This window comes from Leptopilina heterotoma, unplaced genomic scaffold (assembly GCF_015476425.1).
Source record: "Leptopilina heterotoma isolate Lh14 unplaced genomic scaffold, ASM1547642v1 Lhet_89, whole genome shotgun sequence".
Taxonomy (NCBI): Eukaryota; Metazoa; Arthropoda; class Insecta; order Hymenoptera; family Figitidae; genus Leptopilina; species Leptopilina heterotoma.
In genome coordinates this window covers 1,049,404-1,068,355 of record NW_025111192.1, presented here as the reverse complement: position 1 = coordinate 1,068,355, position 18,952 = coordinate 1,049,404, and the positions used below count along the sequence as shown (strand labels likewise).

At 21.4% G+C, this 18,952-nt stretch overlaps 1 protein-coding gene and 1 long non-coding RNA gene across 6 annotated transcripts in view; both read left to right on the top strand.

The window, feature by feature from the left end:
- The first annotated feature begins 346 nt into the window (after positions 1–346).
- On the top strand, positions 347–5,661 carry LOC122511669. Of its 2 annotated transcripts, XR_006302546.1 has the most exons (3): positions 347–1,018; positions 1,289–1,433; positions 3,840–5,661. It is a non-coding gene; the product is annotated as an uncharacterized LOC122511669 (long non-coding RNA). The 2 variants fall into 2 exon arrangements; XR_006302547.1 differs by lacking the exon at positions 347–1,018 and having other exon boundaries at positions 1,177–1,433.
- A 238-nt stretch (positions 5,662–5,899) lies between these two features.
- The window catches only part of LOC122511658 (transcription factor CP2-like protein 1), a 40,512-nt gene continuing 27,459 nt past the window's right edge, over positions 5,900–18,952 (top strand). For 3 of the 4 annotated variants that reach the window (XM_043627054.1, XM_043627053.1, XM_043627052.1), the window contains exons 1-3: positions 5,900–6,397; positions 7,212–7,434; positions 16,565–16,709. In XM_043627054.1, coding sequence (XP_043482989.1) covers positions 6,266–6,397; positions 7,212–7,434; positions 16,565–16,709 — 500 coding nt within the window. In that variant the 5' untranslated portion in view covers positions 5,900–6,265. Of the gene's footprint in view, positions 6,398–7,211; positions 7,435–13,025; positions 13,324–16,564; positions 16,710–18,952 lie in introns of those variants that run through there. The other variant, XM_043627055.1, reaches the window with a different exon arrangement.

Below are 18,952 nucleotides of genomic sequence, written 5' to 3'. Positions count from 1 at the left end.
GAAAATATTAAACTGAAAAAATTAACGTCAGCAATAAAAATTAAAAATTTTAATTCTACATTTAGAAATTGTTTCAATAAATAATAAATTGATAACGAATAAATAAATAAATACGTTATTGAAAATATTAAACTGAAATAAATTACTGTCATCAATATAAATTAAAAATTTTAATTCTCCATTTAGAAATTGTTTCAATTAATTATTTATACAGTGTCGCAACTGACTTTTTTTTCTTAGTGAATCAAAATTATTTTAATGAAAATTTAATTTAAAGTATAAATAAATAAATTCCGTTCAAAACTATACTGGATCATGTACTTTTTAAGAAACTATTTCTCAAGAAACGAAAAATTTTTCTTTAAATTAATTACCACTTCCTCATAAAAAAAAGTTTTGTTTCTATTTTAATTTTCTGAGTACTAAATTTTTTTTTTCTCATTATTAATTATAAATTCATTGCCAACTCTTGAATTGAAAAATCCCACTCTTATTTCATTATTATTTGCCTTAACAGTTAGGAAGATATACGATTGCTTAGCGCTTTACACTTTTGTATAATCAGCTGCTCTATGTGCTTTCAAAAAAAGACGTGGAATTTATCTGAAATTATAAACTTGAAAACCATTTCAGTTTTTTCTCTTATCTTCATCCAATAAGAGTGCCGTATTAAGCTCTTCATTAAGAATAATAATTTAGTATCAGGAAAATCTTTAACGAATTAAGATCATAAAAATATTTAGCAGAAAGTGTGTCTCTTCTTGTGTGTTATGCAACCGTGATAATGTCGCAGATATTTTACGTTCAACGAAATAATAATTAATGAAAAAAAAAGAGGATAATATTTCAAGGAGAATAGAAAAATACATTCTATAACGAAAATGAAGAAAAAATATAGGTTTTTGGGAAAATTGACTAAAGTGTACTTTTTGTTTTTGAGTTTTTAAATTTTTAACTGTGTTTATCGTAGTGTTTCATTGTATTTTTAAGTTAATTAACTAATAAGTGTAATTCTAAGGTTTGCTTTTCTTTATTAAATTTTCTCCTGTTTATATTTTATTTTTTACTTTTTGTAAAAATTTTATAATTTTGAAAATTACTTTTTTTTATTATTTTACTTATTTTTAGTTATTTTTTAAGTTTTAATTTTTAGGTTTTTATTTTTCTGTTTTTATTTTTTTATTATTTTATTCATTTGCTATAAAACTGTTATTATAATGTGAATTATCAATGCAAACGTGTTTTTTTTTCTAAATCAGTGCCATTGGGGGGTTTTGTGTGCATGCAGGTTTCTTCAGATATAGATATAGTTTATAATAATTTATCTTGAAAGAGTAAGACGCGTTTAAAGTCTGACCTTACCGATTGACATTAATCAACGAACCTCAGGCGTTTTGCTTCATCAAGTTGGTCATCATTATTTTGTTAAAGAAGTAAATAATATAAATGAATGTGCATTATGAAAAAAATTTAACCGAAATTAAGATAAACTTGGGTCACAACCTAATTTTTATTTGTGCTACTTTATTTTTTCTACTTTTCTATTCTTTTATTTTTCCATTTTTCTACTTTTCTATTTATTTACTTTTCTATTTCTCTATTTTTTAATTTTTCAATTTTTCTACTTTTCTACTTTCCTATCATTCTATTATTCTACTTTACTATTTTTCTATTTTTCTACTTTTCCAGTTTAATCTATTTTATCCTCCTACTAGCTAAAATACTTAACTCAAGCCTCGGATCGACTTCAAGTAGCAAAAAAAAAATCACTTTAGTTGATTAAAAATACAAAAAAAGTCTAAAAAGTCGTTTAATTAATTTAGTGTTTTCATAAAAATTTTATTTTGTATTTCCCTGACCTTTCACTGATTTTTAAATTCAGTTATTCAAAACTTGAATAATTTTTTTAAATAAAGATTTAAATACTTCTTGTTTTTCCTGGGAAATGAAATTTAAAAAATTTCAATTTAAAATCTTCTGAAATTTAATAATTTCTAAAAATTACAACTGTAACCTTTCCAAAATAATGAAATTTTAAAAGATTTGAAATAAAAATTTAAATAATCTTAATTCTTGTAGAAAAATTAAAAAAATAAAGGTCAAATATTTGAATATTTATTCAACAAAATTATTGAAGTTTTGAATAATTGACTTTAGAAATCAAGGAAAGATCAGGGAAATACAAATTGAAATTTTTATGACAACACTGATTAAAATAAACGTTTTTAATTTGAGGAGGTAAAGTCGAAATAGTTGGATTTTTCAAAAATAATTCGAAAACATTGCAGTTTTTTTTTAAATTCCTTTAGTCGATTAAAAATAGAAGTAAAGTCGAAAAAGTCGTTTATATAATTCAGTGTTTTCACAAAAATGTTATTTTGTGTTTTTCTGACCTTTTACTGATTTCTAAATTCAATTATTTAAAACTTGAAGTTAAAAACTTATAAAAAAATAAATAAAAATTTAAATACTTCTCAATTGTTTTTCCAAGGGAAATAAAATTTTGAAATTTTCAATTCAAAATCTCCTGAAATTTTATAATTTCTAAAAATTACTACTGTAACTCTTCCAAAATTCTATTATTTTCTACAATTTTTAAGTAAACTTTATCTCAGAATCAATTATTTGGAATAATTTTCCGAAAATTCCTCGAGAATTCAATTATTTAAATTTTAAATACAAAAATTTAATTTTTGATAATAATTGTAACTGTAATTGTTAAAAAATTATAAAGGTAAAATATTTTAAACAAATTATAATAAAGAAATTTTTAAAATTAATTTCTTAAAAATATTTTTAAATAATTTTTCTAAGATAATTGTTTTTCAATTTTATACAATAGGAAAATTTCTAATTAATTGAAATTTTGTGAAATATTTTGAAAATAATTGAATTTTTGAAAAATATAAACAAAGCTAATCAAATTTTTGAAAAATTTTAATTTTAAATAAGAACATAATTGATTTTTCCGAAATTTGAATAAGTCTAGAAAAGTAAGTTTAAAAAAATTTTAATTTACTTTTGTTCGAAGATAATTGAATTTTAAAAAATTTTGATAAAATAATTCTAAGAATTAGTTTTTTAAAAATGTAATTTTTCGGAAATAATTGAATTTCTTAAAAGAATTTTTGTATAAATTAAAAAAAAAAACGAAATAATTTTTTAAAGAATTTTAATTAAAAATTTTGAATAGGATTGTTTTTTCTTAAAATTTTTGAGAATTCAATAATTTTTAAAATTTGCATTGGAAATTCTTAATAAGTTTGATTTTCAAAAATTGCAATAAAATACTTTAAAGAAAATCAAGTATTTTGAATTAAATTTTACAAAATTTCAATTATTCGAAAATTTTTTAAATTATATTTTAAAAATTTTATTAAAATTTATTTAAAATTACTTGAAAAAAATCAAATATTTTCATTTAAATTTTACAAAATTTTAATTATTCGAAAATTTTTTAATTAAATTTTTAAAAATTCGATTATCTTAAAAAAATGATAAAAAGTAATTTTTGAATGATTTGTCTATACATATATTAGTTATTTTTCACATTATAAAAATCGAAATAAGTTGCAATTTATACTAAAAATCTGTTATTTTATTGCAATATTTGAAAAAAATAGAAAAAGTCGCAATTTTTGAAAATAAGTCGAAATAAAAGTTTCTTTTTTAAAACAGCCGAAAAAAATCATAAAATCCGAGGCCTGTTAAATGTTTAAACTTTAAATTAATTTCCACCAAAATACTCAACCGTTTAATTAATTTCAAACTAAAATATTTGAATTAATTTTTATCAACGAGGTCATCTTAGATATTTTGTTCTCCTTTTATTGTTTCAGATTTTCTTATCCGATTTTTGGATCTGGCTCTTACATTATTTGAATATAAAAAAGAAGAAAATTTTACCAAACAAAAAAAAAATAAAAAGTCAATACTCAATTGCCTGCTGATAGCAATTTAAAGAATAAAAAAAAAAAGAAGTTACCAACCGTGGAGAGATTTACTGAACAAATAAAAGAGTAATTTGCTGTTATCGAGATTCCTAATCAAGAAACAATTTAACTCAGTTTGTTATGTGCCTTTGATGCGTATAGAAATTACTTTCAAATTAGTTAACAAATCACCAAAAGAATGTTATAAAGAGAGTGGAAAATTTTTTCTATACAAAAAAAATTATTAACTCAAGTTATTGACTCCTCAAAAATATTGAGGATATAAATATATTGATAAATTAAAAATTGATCAGAAGCAGAATATTTACTTGAAATTGGACCAAAAATTAAATTGAATTTAATTGGAAATTTATCAACTTGGTGTTAATCAACACTGGAAAATCAACACTAAAAAAATCAACACTAAAAATCAACATTAAAAATCAACAGTAAAAAATCAACATTCAAAATATTATAAATATTATAAATATTATAAATATTATAAATATTATAAATATTATAAATATTATAAATATTATAAATATTATAAATATTATAAATTTGATAAATATTATAAATATAATAAATATTGAAAATTAAAAATTTGTGAATAAATATTGAAACTGGTGGAATAGTCGTCTAGAGGAGATCTAAAGGAGATGTTGAGGAAATATTTTTAATTTCACGAGAACTTTAAGGTATGAGATAAACGCGTTTTGTTCATCAAGTCGTTGAGTGGTTCCAATTGAGGGTCAGGTCGATTCTCTTTCCCCACTCCTATTGGTCGACCTCTTAATCTTTCTAGGGATTAGATCACGACTCATAATTGTCGCGTATGCGACTGCTTTACTTGAGTATTTGTCACAGTACTTTCAAGCTGACAGCATCGACTATTCAATTTTTCTCTTAAAAAAAATTTTATTTATTTTTCCTCCGAAAATAATTTATTTCTCAAGTAGAAATTTTTTTTCTCCATTCATCATCACTTTGGACATTTGTTTCCAAAACAGAAACAAGAAAAGTGTTTAAAATTAAATATTAAAATTGATATCTCGATTGATAATACTAAAAAGTGAATTTACTTGTTGTAATCACCAAAGAAGTGATCATCATCAGCTGAATGGCACAATTGTATTGGCTCTTGTTATTCGAAAGACATTAAGATCGAGTGTTGTTGTTGTTGTTGTTGTTGTTTTTGGGAAAGAAAAGAATTTTGAAAGTTGGAGCGATTCGCTTTTTGGAGAAAATTTAATTCTGGATTTAAAGAGGAATTAACCAAGTGTTATTAATAAATTATTTGAGTGAAAGTGCGCAAAGAAGTTGTTAAAAATCACGAATATATAAAAGTTTTGATATTTAATTTTACGCTCGCCATGGAGCGGAGAATCATGAAAATGTGATGACGAAATGCCAAGAAGGTTTTTTACTATCAAGACACTAACTAGTGTGCGAGGAATAGTCGTTAGAAAATAATATCCACTGACAGAAGGCATAAGGCATTTTTGTTTCAATAAAAAAAAAAAAATTGTTTCAACAGAAAAATTTGACGAAAAAAAAAAAATTGTGACGTTTAAAAATACTCGAAAAAAAAGTTACACTTGTGTAAAGTGATAAACAGGTGTTGACAGAAAAAGTCAACGACTCTTAGTCTTCTTGAGAATAAAAAAGAAGGAAGAAGAAGAAAAAAAGAGAAAGAACAATAAAGAATAAAATCCCGAAAAAAAACCAACGAATCAAGAAGGAAAAAAAGAATAATCGAAAAAATTATCCTCAAGTCAAACAAAATTCAAAACAAAATGCGTAGCAGTCAAGGCCTTACGATGGTGTTCGGTGATGCATTTGTTGTATTTTCACGTTTTTTGTCACTCAAGTCGCGTGGTTGCGCACTTTTGGAAACACATCGACAACGCGAAACTACTGGAATTAAGAAATTGTACAACAGTTTCTTTGTAATGTTCTAAGGAATAGTTTAAATTATCCAATTTAAACGGATAGTATTGTGCCAAAAAGGGTCTTAATGCCCTTTTGCCATTATCATTCTCTCAGAGTAGAAGGGTGCAAAAAAAAGAAAAATTCAAAGAAAATTGAAGGAAAAGTGAACTCAAGGAAATTTGAGTGAGGGAATTTAAAAAAAATAGTTTTTTTTACTATGAGAGACAATCTGAAGGAGAGAAGAGTTTAGATGAAAAAGAATCATTTTTTCTAATAATTAAAAAGAGAAAAGCACGAGGGAAAATATTTTCAAAAAAAAAATTTTTTTCAAACCGGATTTTTGTTGTTGTTGTTGTTTTTTTTTTGTCTTTGAAAAGAGGGAAAATTTTTTTTTGGATCAAATGGAGCTTCAACTAATTATGGATACTGGACCCGAAACCCTCAGCGGGACAATGTGGTTGAACAATTCTTCGCCTTCTTATCAACAAGTCTCATCGAGTCATCAAAATGTGTGTGAAGGGATCACAGCTCAAGTGAGTAATTGTAATTTTTATTTTCAAAGTGCAATAAAAGTGCAAAATTTTTCTTATGTAATGTATAATTGTCCTTATTATTTTTATTAACTTTTTTCTTAATTCTGGAGTAATTATCCTTTAATTTTTAGTTTCTCAGAAATATTCTTCTTTTAAAATTAGAATTCTTTGAATTTTTTTTTTTTTTTTGAACAATTATTTTTTCTTAGTGTCTAAATGCTTACAATTTTTATTCTTAACTTTGTTATTATTTTTATTCTTGACTCTGTGCTTGTTATTCTTATTTTTAACTCAATGCTTATTTTTCTTATTTTTGACTATATTTTTTGTTTTTATTCTTGACTTTCTTAATTATTTACTTGCTGCTTATTACTCTCTAATTTTTAATTAGTAAAAATGTTTATTGACTTTTTGCTTTTGAATTAATAAATTTGACTAACAAATGAGTAGAAATTACAATTTATCAGTATTGCTAATAATAAATTTCTATTTAAATAGTAATTTCTATATTTAAATAGTAATTTCTATATTTAAATAGTAATTTCTATTTAAAATTAAATAGTAATTTCTGTATTTAAATAGTAATTTCTATTTAAATAGTAGTTTCTATATTTAAATAGTAGTTTCTATATTTAAATAGTAGTTTCTATATTTAAATAGTAATTCCTACTCATTTTTTAGAAAAAATTTACTAATTCAAAAGCAAAAAATCAGTTGCTAATTCAAATTACTAAACATTTTTTACATTAATACAAAATTTAGAGAGTATTTTTTTTCCTGTAAAAATGGACTAAGGAATTATTTTTTTCGCCAGTCAATGGGATATCACGATCCGAGCAATGATCTTTGGCAGGAGAAGCGAAATATGGTTAAAAATTCTCCAGAATCAGAAACACAAATACGTTCGAGTAGCGCATCACCTCAAAATAATTCATCATCGATAGTTCTTAATCAAACGAAAAATTTACTCAAACGTCCAGCCGAGGATTCCTTGCAACAACTTGAGGATATCAGCAGAAAACATGCTAGAACTGAAGGTATATCAAAAAAATTAATATTAAATCAAACAAATTTATTTTTCTTTCGAATTTACATCCAAGAAAAATGTTTTTGTTAATTTTAAAGAAATTATAGTTTCTTATACTCGTTTTGTTTCAATGAAAATAAATTTTTCTTTCACACAAAAAGAGGGTTTTTGGTCAAAGAAAATTTCTTTGCTTTGAACAAAGTTTTAGTTGATTTAAACAAATTTTCAGTTGATTTGAAAGAATCAAAGAAAAATTTTTGTTCGAATCCTAGAAATTTGTTCTTCAAGTCAAACAAATTCTTATCACTTAAAAAATTTTTTTTTAATTATTAAATAAATATTTTTAAAGTAAAAAATTTCTTGGAAACAAATTCTGAACTGTTTTTGTAAATAAATAAATAAATAAATAAATAAATTAATTAATTAATTAATTAATAAATTCCAGAATTTCCAAAAGGGAAAAATTCTTTAAAAGAAATAAATTGTTTTTACAGGAAATACATTTTTTTTAACCAAGAAAATTTTCTTTGAATCAAATAAATACTCTTGAAATGAAATAAATTTTTTTAATCTAATAAATTTTCTTTGAATCCAAAAAATTCGTTCTTAGATTCAAAGAAATTTCTATAAATTTTTGGTATTTGTTTTCTATTTATTAAATTAAATTTCATAATTTAAAAAGGAAAATTTTTTTGAAAGAAATAAATTGTTTTTAAAGAAAATACATTTTTTTTTAATTTAATAAATTTTCTTTGGATCCAAGAAATTTGATCTACAAAAAAAATTCCAATTGTTTCTTTGAATTTGTTTTCTATCTATTTAATTATATTCCATAATTTAAAAAGAAAAATTTCTTTGAAACAAATAAATTTGTTGTAATCAAATAAATTTTCTTTCAATCATATAGATTTTTTTTAATACAAATTTTTAAAATAAAGGAAAATACATTTTTTAAATCTAATAAATTTTCTGTGAACGCAAGAAATTCGTTCTTTAGATAAAAAAAATTATTCAATTATTAAATATTCCATAATATTTAAAAAGGAAAATTTCTTTGAATTCAAGAAATTCGTTCTTTAAACGAAAGAAATTTTATTATATTTTTAAATTATTTTTCTTATTTATTAAATTATATTCCATTATTTGAGAAGGAAACTTTGTTTGAAACAAATAAATTGTGTTTGAATCAAAAAGTTTTTTTTTAATCAAACAAATTTTCTTTGAGTCGAGTCAAATTTTTTTTGAATCAAACAAATTGTCTTTGAATTCAATAAATTTTCTTTGAATCAGAAAATAATTAATTTTCAATCTAAGAAACGAGTTCAAAGCAAATAATTTCTTTAAATCAAGAAAAATTATTTTCTGGAGGTATTTTAAATTAACCACAATTTCTGAAAGTTCAAATGAATGAATTTTTTTTACTATAAATATTTATAATAATTACTAACCATTGTAAAAAGTAGAAAGTAAAATTATAATTATAATTATTAATTTAGAAAAAGTTAATTTGAAAAAAATATTTAATTACTAATAAAATTATCATTAACAATTAATATTAATAAAAAGATAATAGAAATTAATAATTTTATTTGCAATAGCATTTTTATTTGTATGCAGTTAATTTTTAATTTGCATATAATAAATAAATAAACAAATTCTAATAAAGAAATAAATAATGGCAAAACTTCTTGCAACAAAAATCAGTTTATAAAGCAAATTTCAGTTTTTTTTGCAGCAAATTCTAAAGCAAATTAAAAATTAAAAAAATAGAAAATAGAGGAAATAATAAATAAAAATAAGAATAAAAAATATTATTACAACAATAAAATTTTAAGTTTGATAAGGAAAAAAAATATTCTTCATTTCATTTCAGAAATTTTGGGAACATTATTTGAACTAAAAATTATCTCTATTCAAATTTAAAATTTTCAATTCTTTAATATATTAAAAATTCCCGATTTTATCGATTCCCTTCTTTTGAATCATTACTTATTACCTAACACTTTAAGTAGGTGAAAAATTGTTTTCAATCATTATTGATCTGATTTTAAAGCACACAAAACAACATAACAAGCAATAAGCAGAGGAAAGTATTCAATCCCCTGATATCATATCTCAGGCACAAAAGGTACGATAACAAGGCAAATAAACTTAAGTCTTTTAAAAGTAGATATTTAAGACTTTTTCATAAAAATTTGGAATTTTTATCTCTCTTTTTTTTGAGTGAGTTAGCGAGCTAGAGAGAAAGAGAGAGAGAGAGAAAGAATTTTTTTAGAAAAATGTCAAACAGAATGGATGAATATAATCTTAGAAGATAGTCTTGAAAGATAGTTTCTAAGATGACACGTGTCTGTCTTTAACTTAGTGCAAAATTATGGTGTCAAAATTAATATAACGTCTACTTGAAAATTGAAAAAAGAAAATTTATCAAGTAACATGAATATACGCCTATGCTACTTCAAACATATGCCAAATAACATGTGTATGCATTAATAAGAGATTGTCGTGAGTGACCTGTTCTCATTTCAAACTAATGAAAATTACAAACTTCCTGTCTAGTCAAATATTACTTGCATACGATCTCACGTTAATGCATTTGACGATTCGTTTTAAATATATAATAAAAAGTTCATTAATTTCGAGAAATGCTACACGCAGAGAGAAAAAGTTTATTTAAATCAAAGATAATTTCTTTGAGTTAAATAAAAGTTGTAGACTTGTCTCAGAACCAATTAAATTATTTATGGTTGTTTTAAAAACAAATTTTATTTTTAACAGATGTAGAATTTTTACTCTGAACAAAACAACACTTTATTTGAACCAAACAGAATTTTATTTGATAAAATTTATTTGATAAAATTTATTTGATAAAATTTATTTGAACCAAACAAAATTTTATTTCAACCACACAGACTTTTATTTGAAACCAAACAAAATTTTTTTTTATATAATTTTTTTGAAAAATATATTTGAATCAAAAAGAGTTTTATTTGAACTAAATAAAATTTTTTGTACCAAAAAGAATTTTATTTGATCCAAATAAAATTTTAAACCAAAAAGGATTTTAATTAAATAAAACAACATTTTATTTAAACCCAACAGAATTATATAAAATAAAATTTATTTGACACGAACAAAATTTTATTTGAACTCAACAGAATTTTATCAAATAAAATTTATTTGAACCAAAAAGAATTTTATGTGAACCAGACAAAATTTTTTTTATTAAAATTTATTTGAACAATCAAAATTTTATCAAAGAAAATTTATTTCACTCGTGCAAAATTCTATTTGAACAAAATAAAATTTACTTGACAAAAACAAAATTTTATTTGAACTAAACAGAATTTTATTTGAACTAAACAGAATTTTTTTTTAACCAAACAAAATTATTTTTTATATAATTTTTTTTGAATCAAACAAAATTTTATTTTAACCAAACATAATTTTTCTTGATAAAATTTGTTTTTAACCAAACAAAATTTATTTCACTTTTCCAAAATTTTATTTCAACCAAATAAAATTTATTTGCACCAAAAAGAATGTTAATTGAATCAAATAGATTTTTATTTGAACCAAGCAGACTTTTATTTGAACCAAAAAGAATTTCATTTGATCCAAATAAACTTTTATTTGATAAAATTTATTTGAACCAAACAAAATATTATCAAATAATATTTATTTGACTAGTTCAAAATTTTATTTGAACCAAATAAAATTTATTTGACACGAACAAAATTTTATTTGAACCAAATAAAACTTTTTTAAACCCAAAATGATTTTAATTGAATCAAACAAAATTTTATTTGAACCCAACAGAATTTTATCAAATAAAATTTATTTGACACGAACAAAATTTTATTTGAACTCAACAGAATTTCATTAAATAAAATTTATTTGAACTCAATAGAATTTCATTAAATAAAATTTATTTGAACCAAAAAGAATTTTATTTGTACCAGATAAAATTTAATTTCTTAAAATTTATGTCAACAAACAAAATTTTATTTTAATCAAATAAAAATTTTTGAATCCAAACAGAATTTTATTTGAGCTAAATAAAATTTATTCAAACCAAATAAATGTTTTTATTTTATTTAATATAAAAATATTGGGTCCAAGTAAATATTTATTTGCAGTTAATTGCACAAAAATTCAATTAAATTATTATGTTTTAATTCTGAATTTTCGAGTAATTGAAAAATTTTTCACTAAATATTTTCAAATATTACTGCCAGCAATAAAAATTAAAATAACAATTAATCACTGTGAAAACTTAAATTACTTTTATAAAACGTGATGCAATATTTATTCTATAATAAAGTTTAAATTTAAAACAGAAAATAAATAAATTTTGATCATTCGATCGTTTATAACTGTAGAAACTTAATAATTGTTATTGATATACATGATTCAGCAAATTTTATCGTTTGTTTTCTTAATTATCATTTATGTAATTAGTATTAACTATTAGGCATATAAATGGAAAATTAAAAAAATAAAAAGAAATAAATATAAAAAAGACATAAAAAGTGAAGGAAATAAAAAATAAAAGAAATGCAAAAGAAAAGGAATAAAATGTAAAAGAAATTAAAAATAAAATAAATAGAAAATAAATGAAATAAAAAGTAAAGGAAAAAAAAATAAAAGAAATGGAAAATAAAAGAAATAGAAATTAAAAGAAATTAAAAGTAAAAGAAATAAAAATAAAAAAGTAAATAAAATAAAAAGTTAAAGAAATGAAAAATAAAACAAAAAATAAAAGGAATAGAAAATAAAAGAAATAAGGAAAAAAATAGAAAAGGAAGGAAACAATTAAAAATAAAACAAAAAATAACTGAATTAAAAATTATTGAAAATATATATTTCAAAGCATATTGTTTATAATTAATTAGTGGAAAGAACTATTAAAAAAATTATTTTTTTGCTTAATTGAGAGCAATGAATCTCTAAGAAAGAAGTATTTAAATTTTTATTAATAAGAGAAACAAAGTTGAACATCATTATCGTTTAAACGAGATACATCAGTATCGTCATCATCATCATCAGCGCATCATCATGAGGTCGTAATGAAACGACCTCGAATGCATGGTCGCAGGCACTAAAATGTTTTCTTGTCTTCTTTGTTATTTAACACTTTCTCCCCCTCTCTCTGTCTCTCAATCTCTTTAAGATTCAAATTCAATGATAAGAATTTAATCACTTTAATTTTACACTCAATTTTCGTCTTGAAATTTGTCTCAAAATTTTCATAAATTCTTCAAGAATTTTTCAAGAATTTTTCAAGAATTCTTCAAGACTGAAAATTGCTCGAAAATTGTCAACTTATCAAATTTTCTCTATTTCGACAGAGGGAAAAAAATTAGTTGTTTAGAATTTTATTCTGCAGTATCTAGTAAATAATAAATAGAATTAAAAATTAGGAATTGAGAAATTTTATTAGAATTCGAATTAGAATAAATAGAATTTGAAAAAATCAAGAGAATAACTTTGAAATATTCATCTTCGCCCGAGTTTCGACGCCGATTTAACCACGTGGTCACATTGATAACTCGTCGGTACACAACATATCTGAGATATTGACCACTTGGAGGCAGACTTCTAGTTGCTTCATCGACAAAAAATTGGAATATATTTGCTGTTATTTATTATTGTGCAAGTTTATTTTTGTTTATTATTGAATTTTTTTTTTTTGCATTTTTGTGCGAATGAGTAGAAAAAATAGTTATTCACGTAAAAGTGTTAATAATGAAGTGGTCAGAGATTGAGAGACCGAGGGGTGCGTACCTTCAAACTCGTCGTTATCCAATAACTTTGAAAACACGACGACGACAGGAGGAAAAAGACAGAATAAACATCATGCAACATCAATATCATGTTGGTTATAATTGTCTTCAAGGTACAAGAAAGAAAAAACCAATAAAAGCAGTAATAAATTCTTTCGTTCGTTAATGAATTAATTAATTAATTGATTTATTAATTTTATTAACCAATTAATTAATTGATCAATTTATTAATTTATTAATTAATAATTCAAATATTTCTGGTCATTTCGATTCCTCTTTTTCTTTTCAAAAGAAAAGAATTTTTTTTACTAAAGTCAGAAAGTTTAGTAAAATATGTTTATTTGTCAAATTAGTTAATTACAGGAATCATAGTTAATCCCTTTTTTAAATTTATTCACTTTTTTCCGCTTTTCTTTTTTTAAACCCTGAAACACTTAAAATCATGAATTTTCTCCACTTATCGTTTTTTTGAAGAAAAACTTATAGAAATTGTAATTTTTTTTTTGTTACAATTTTTTTAGTTTCAAAAAAATTACAATTTCTATAAGTTTTTCTTCAAAAATTAAAATTTTTGTAAGTTAAGAATTTTTCTAGTTATTTAACAATTAGGAAAAGTTAAATAAAGAAATTAGGAAAAATCAAAAACCGTTTTATATTATTTTCTCAGTGTTTTTAAACTTGGAAACTTTATTTTGAGTAAATTTTTCTAATTTTCAAATTATTATTTAAAGCAACAAATATAAAATAACTTTTACTACTTTTACAAACTGAAACCCAAACTGTTTGGAATTGCTCTCAACTTGTACTATTTAAAAAATAAATTTTACTTTCTTAAAAGTATTTTTACTAAATTTGTTAAAATTTACTTCAGATTTTATAAAATTTACTCTGGAAATAACAATTTTTAAAAGCAACTTTTACTTTTTTCACGTAGTTAATTTTTGTACACAATTTTTTTTTTTAATTTTCTTCCAGCGTAATGCAATTTGTTGTTAAAAAATTATTATTTACAGAGTAAATTTTACTACTTCTGAGACAAATTTTTCTAATTTTTATAAAGAAATTATTTTCCGAAATTGTAAATGTCAGTCTAGAAATAATAATTTTTAATAGTAAATTTGACTAAGTTTGGAGGAAGTTTTACCATATCCAAAGTTAATTTTTACTTAAATTTACTTTGAATATAGTAAAATTTATGTATTTTACTTATTTATTTCTAGAATAAAATTTAATATTAAAATTCACGAAATTTTAAAAAGTAAAATAGTGTTCTAACGAAAATTTTGATTCAAAATTTAGAAAAGATGCAGAATAAAGAAAAAGTTAAAAAAAATATTAATCTAATCTAAAACTTTGAGTTTAAACAACAAAATTAACATAAAAAATTTAACAACAAATTTTTATTTAATAAATCTGCAATCAAAAGAGAAAATAAAAAATCTTTATAATTAACTGTATTCGCTATAATACAATAATTTTTTACTTATATAATTTAAAAAGTCCCAAACTTTTTGGAATTACTAAGAAGTTTTGCTATTTAGAAAATTAATTTTACTAACTTGAAAGTATATTTTACTAATTTTTAATTTTTATTAAAATTTACTAAGAATATTATAACATTTACTCTGAAAATAAACGATTCTAATATCAAATTTTACTTTTTTCACAGTTAATTTTTGTATAAAAATTAAAATTTTTTAAAATTTTCTTCCAGCTTAATACAATTTATTATTAAAAATTAATATTTACAGAATAAATTTTACTACTTCTGAGATCAATTTTTCTAATTTCTGATTTAACTAAAGAAATTTTGTTTTTCTAGAAGAAGAAAAATTAGAGAAACCAGAAATAATTTAATTAATAAATAATGAAAGAATAAATTGTTTAAATAGTTGCAAGGTTCACAGGGATTTTTTCATGTAACGTAAAGTAAGAACAGTTTTTGAATTTTTAAAAAAGTTTTAAAAGAATATGATTTTGTAAATTAAGTAAAAGAAATATTTTTTCTTAGAATTTTTTTCCAAATATTGATTGTAAAAAAATATTTCTTTATTTGATCGTTCAGAGTTTTTGAAAAAAAGGTTTAAATAAACAAATAAAATTTATTATTAAGAGGATTCATTATAATCAACGAGTTTTGAACTTTCAAATGAAAGAAATATTTTATTTGAAGATGTTATATTTTTTTTGATTGAAGGAAATATTTGTTATTAAAAATAGTTTCTTAAATAATATTGCAAGAATAACTTAATATAAAAATTAAAAACTAAAATTTAACATTTAGAAACTTGACAATTAATTTTTCTGATAGTGACGCAAAACTATTTTATTGTGTACAATAGTTTAATTTTAAGATAAGAAAAAAATTAATTTCATTTATTTGAACGTTTAAAATTATTAATTAATTTAATTTGAAAAGTAATCCTCTTGATATTAAGATAAAAAATATTAAAATAAAAAATTTATTAAAATTAGAATAAAATTGTAACAAGTTTTGAACGTTGAAATAAAAGAAAAATAGTGGTTAAGTGAAGTGAATCAAGTTTTCTTAATTATTTGGATTTAAAAAAAAAATCTTATAATAATTGTCCTACATATTATAACCGTCTGTAAAAAAGTTAATCGGCGTAAAAAGTTGCTTGGGTTACAGTGAATGAACAATGTAATATTTTTAAAAGATAATGTAATGAGGTTATTGACACCCTTCGGTGGAGGCTTTGTTACTTACAGGCACTTTATTAAGATAAAATACTCCTCAACACAACTTGATTAAGAATCAACTACTTCGTATTTCTACTTCCATCAAAGCTTCAAACAGTTACTCTCTGGTCAATATAAACACATAAGTGAAAAATTAGTTACAAACTTTGTTGACGCAGAAAAATTATTTGCAAACAATTTTTCCCAACACTAATATTGACACTAAATAATTCTAATTGATATTATTATTGTTATTATTATTTTTGATTTTTTTCTGATTATATTAACCTTAAATAATATAAATCACTTATTAGACTAAACTATATTAGTGCTTTTTACTTTAAGTGATAAACTTGGATATTACAGATAAATATTTGATTCAAGGTTAAAAGATCATTATTACTATTTTAACCTTGGCTACATTTGTTCTTGTATCTTCATTTTCTTATATTTAGTGATAATGTAAAATGAGATAAAGTACATGTTTTTGTAATTCAGCCACAGTAGGCACAATTTAAAAATTTTTTTTATCATTTTCAATGTTTTCTTTTTTTTTGAGAAGTTTGTGAATAAATAAATAAATAAATAAATATTGAAAGTATAATTTAGTAAAAGCACTCTTAGAAGAATTACTTAAAAGTTTTTTATTTTCAGGATCAATAGGAAGTAATGGATCTGGACAGGGTTGGACTACGCAAGTGGAAGAACTTGCAGAACATTTGGCTGCTGATTTTGATAATTCTTTGTCGGCTCTTGCCGCCTCCGATCTTGCCACGGCTGTTGCTTCTTATAATATGAGGTGAGCAGTGCAACATTTTTTAATGTCATAAAAAATATTGCTTTGTGGTAAAATTTATTTTAAAATTAATTAAATTAATTTTACTGGTAAAATTTACTCGATTCAAAATAAACTTGTCTATTATTAAATAAATATTTAATTGGATCAATTAATTTTTAATTAAAGTAAATACATTTTATTTGAACTAATTATTTCCTTTTTTGAAGATAATCAAAAAATTTTTAACCAAATTTTTTTTTGAGTTTAAAAGTTTAAATATTTTCTAAATTTATTCTTCATTGAATTAAAAAATAATTCATAATTACCACTAACTTTGTCAACAATTTATTTTTTTAATATAAGAAATAATATTTTTTAGTATTAAAATTAAATGTTCCTAAAGTTTCGAACGTTCCGCAATGAATGACAATTATTTTTTTATTATTATACGAAGAAAAAAGTTTTAATTAAACTAAAGAAAAAATTTTTTTAACTATACAGAATTTTATTTGAACAAAATTAAAATTTATTTTGAACTAAACATAATTTTATTTGAACCAAAAAAATTTAATTTGAACTAAATAAAATTTATTTGAATTAGACGGAGTTTATTTAATCTAAACAGCATTTTATTTGAACCAAATGAAAATTTATTTGAACTAAACATAATTTTATATGAACCAAAGAAAATTTAATTTGCACCAAATAAAATTAATTTGAAATAAACAGAATTTTATTTAAACCAAACAAAATTTAATTTCAAATAAACACAATTTTATTTGATGAAATTTATTTAAACAGATCAAAATTTTAAGTAAAACGCCCAAAATTTAATTTGAACCAAGTAAAACGTATTTTAACTGAACAGAATTTATTTGAATTAAACAAAATGTTATCTGAATTAAATAAAGTTTATTTGAACCAAACAGAATTTTTTTTGAACTAAATTAAATTTATTTGAATTAAAATTTTATCTGAATTAAATAATGTTTATTTGAACCTAACAGAATTTTTATGAACCAAATTAAATTTATTTGAACCTAACAGAATTTTATTTGAACCAAATAAAATTTATTTCAACCTAACAGAATATTATTTGAACCAAATAAAATTTATTTGAACCTAAAAGAATTTTATTGGCACCAAATAAAATTCATTTGAACCTAACAGGTTATTATTTGAACCAAATAAAATGTATTTGAACTAAACAGAATTTAATTTGAATCGAATAAAATTTATTTGAATCAATTAAATAATTTAGAAAGCTGTGATTCAAATATATTTGTTTCTAGGTGTCATAAAGTTTATTTTTTATAATTTTTTCTTTTTAATTTGTAATTAAAATACTCTGGAAACAAAATTCATTTATTTCAATTAAACGATTATTTGTCAATATTAAAAAAAATATTTATTTGTTTAAATAAATTTTATTTGGTTCAAATAAAATTCTCTTTATTTCAAATAAATTCTGTTTAATTCAAATACATTTTATTTGGTTTAAATTTTATTTAGGTTTAAATTCATTTAGGTTTAAATTCATTTAGGTTCAAATACATTTTATTTGATTCAAATAAAATTCATTTAGTTCAAATAAATTTTATTTACTTCAAATAAAAATTTTATTTATGTCGAATAAATTTTCTTTTTCAAAGCCAATTAATAATTTAGTAGATTCTGTGACTAATACACTTTTTATCCAACTCAACTAAATTGTTTTTAGTTGAAATAAAATTTTCCCCGGTTGCAGTAATTTTTAGAAAAATATTAAAAAAGAAAAAAAATTCGTTCATTTGAATATTTAAAATTTCAATGAATTCAGAAATTTCTAAATACATTTTTAAAATTAAAAACTGAAAATAAATATAATTAGGCAATGAAGCTTATTAATTAATTTTTAATTGAAACTTAATAAAGAGAAAAAATTCTTTCCTTTCATCGTTTATGAATATTATCTACGATGACATTAATAAAGAATTTATTTACTCCAAGTAGAAAGTTTACAGTTAGTTTTCTTTCGTCGAATGACATATTAAGTAGTTGACAATTTAAATATGCAACTAATACTGTAAGTTTCAGTTTTAAAAAAATATTTTTTTTTTACTTTCACCTCTTTATGAAATTGATTTATCTGTATGTAGATCGAGTTTATTATTTCTTATCGTTTCACAAATAAACCCGAAAATTTATAAAGACTTATTGCTTTAAAAATACCTTCGTAGATTTATTTAATTTGAGAATAAATTAAAAAATACGCTTTTTGAATC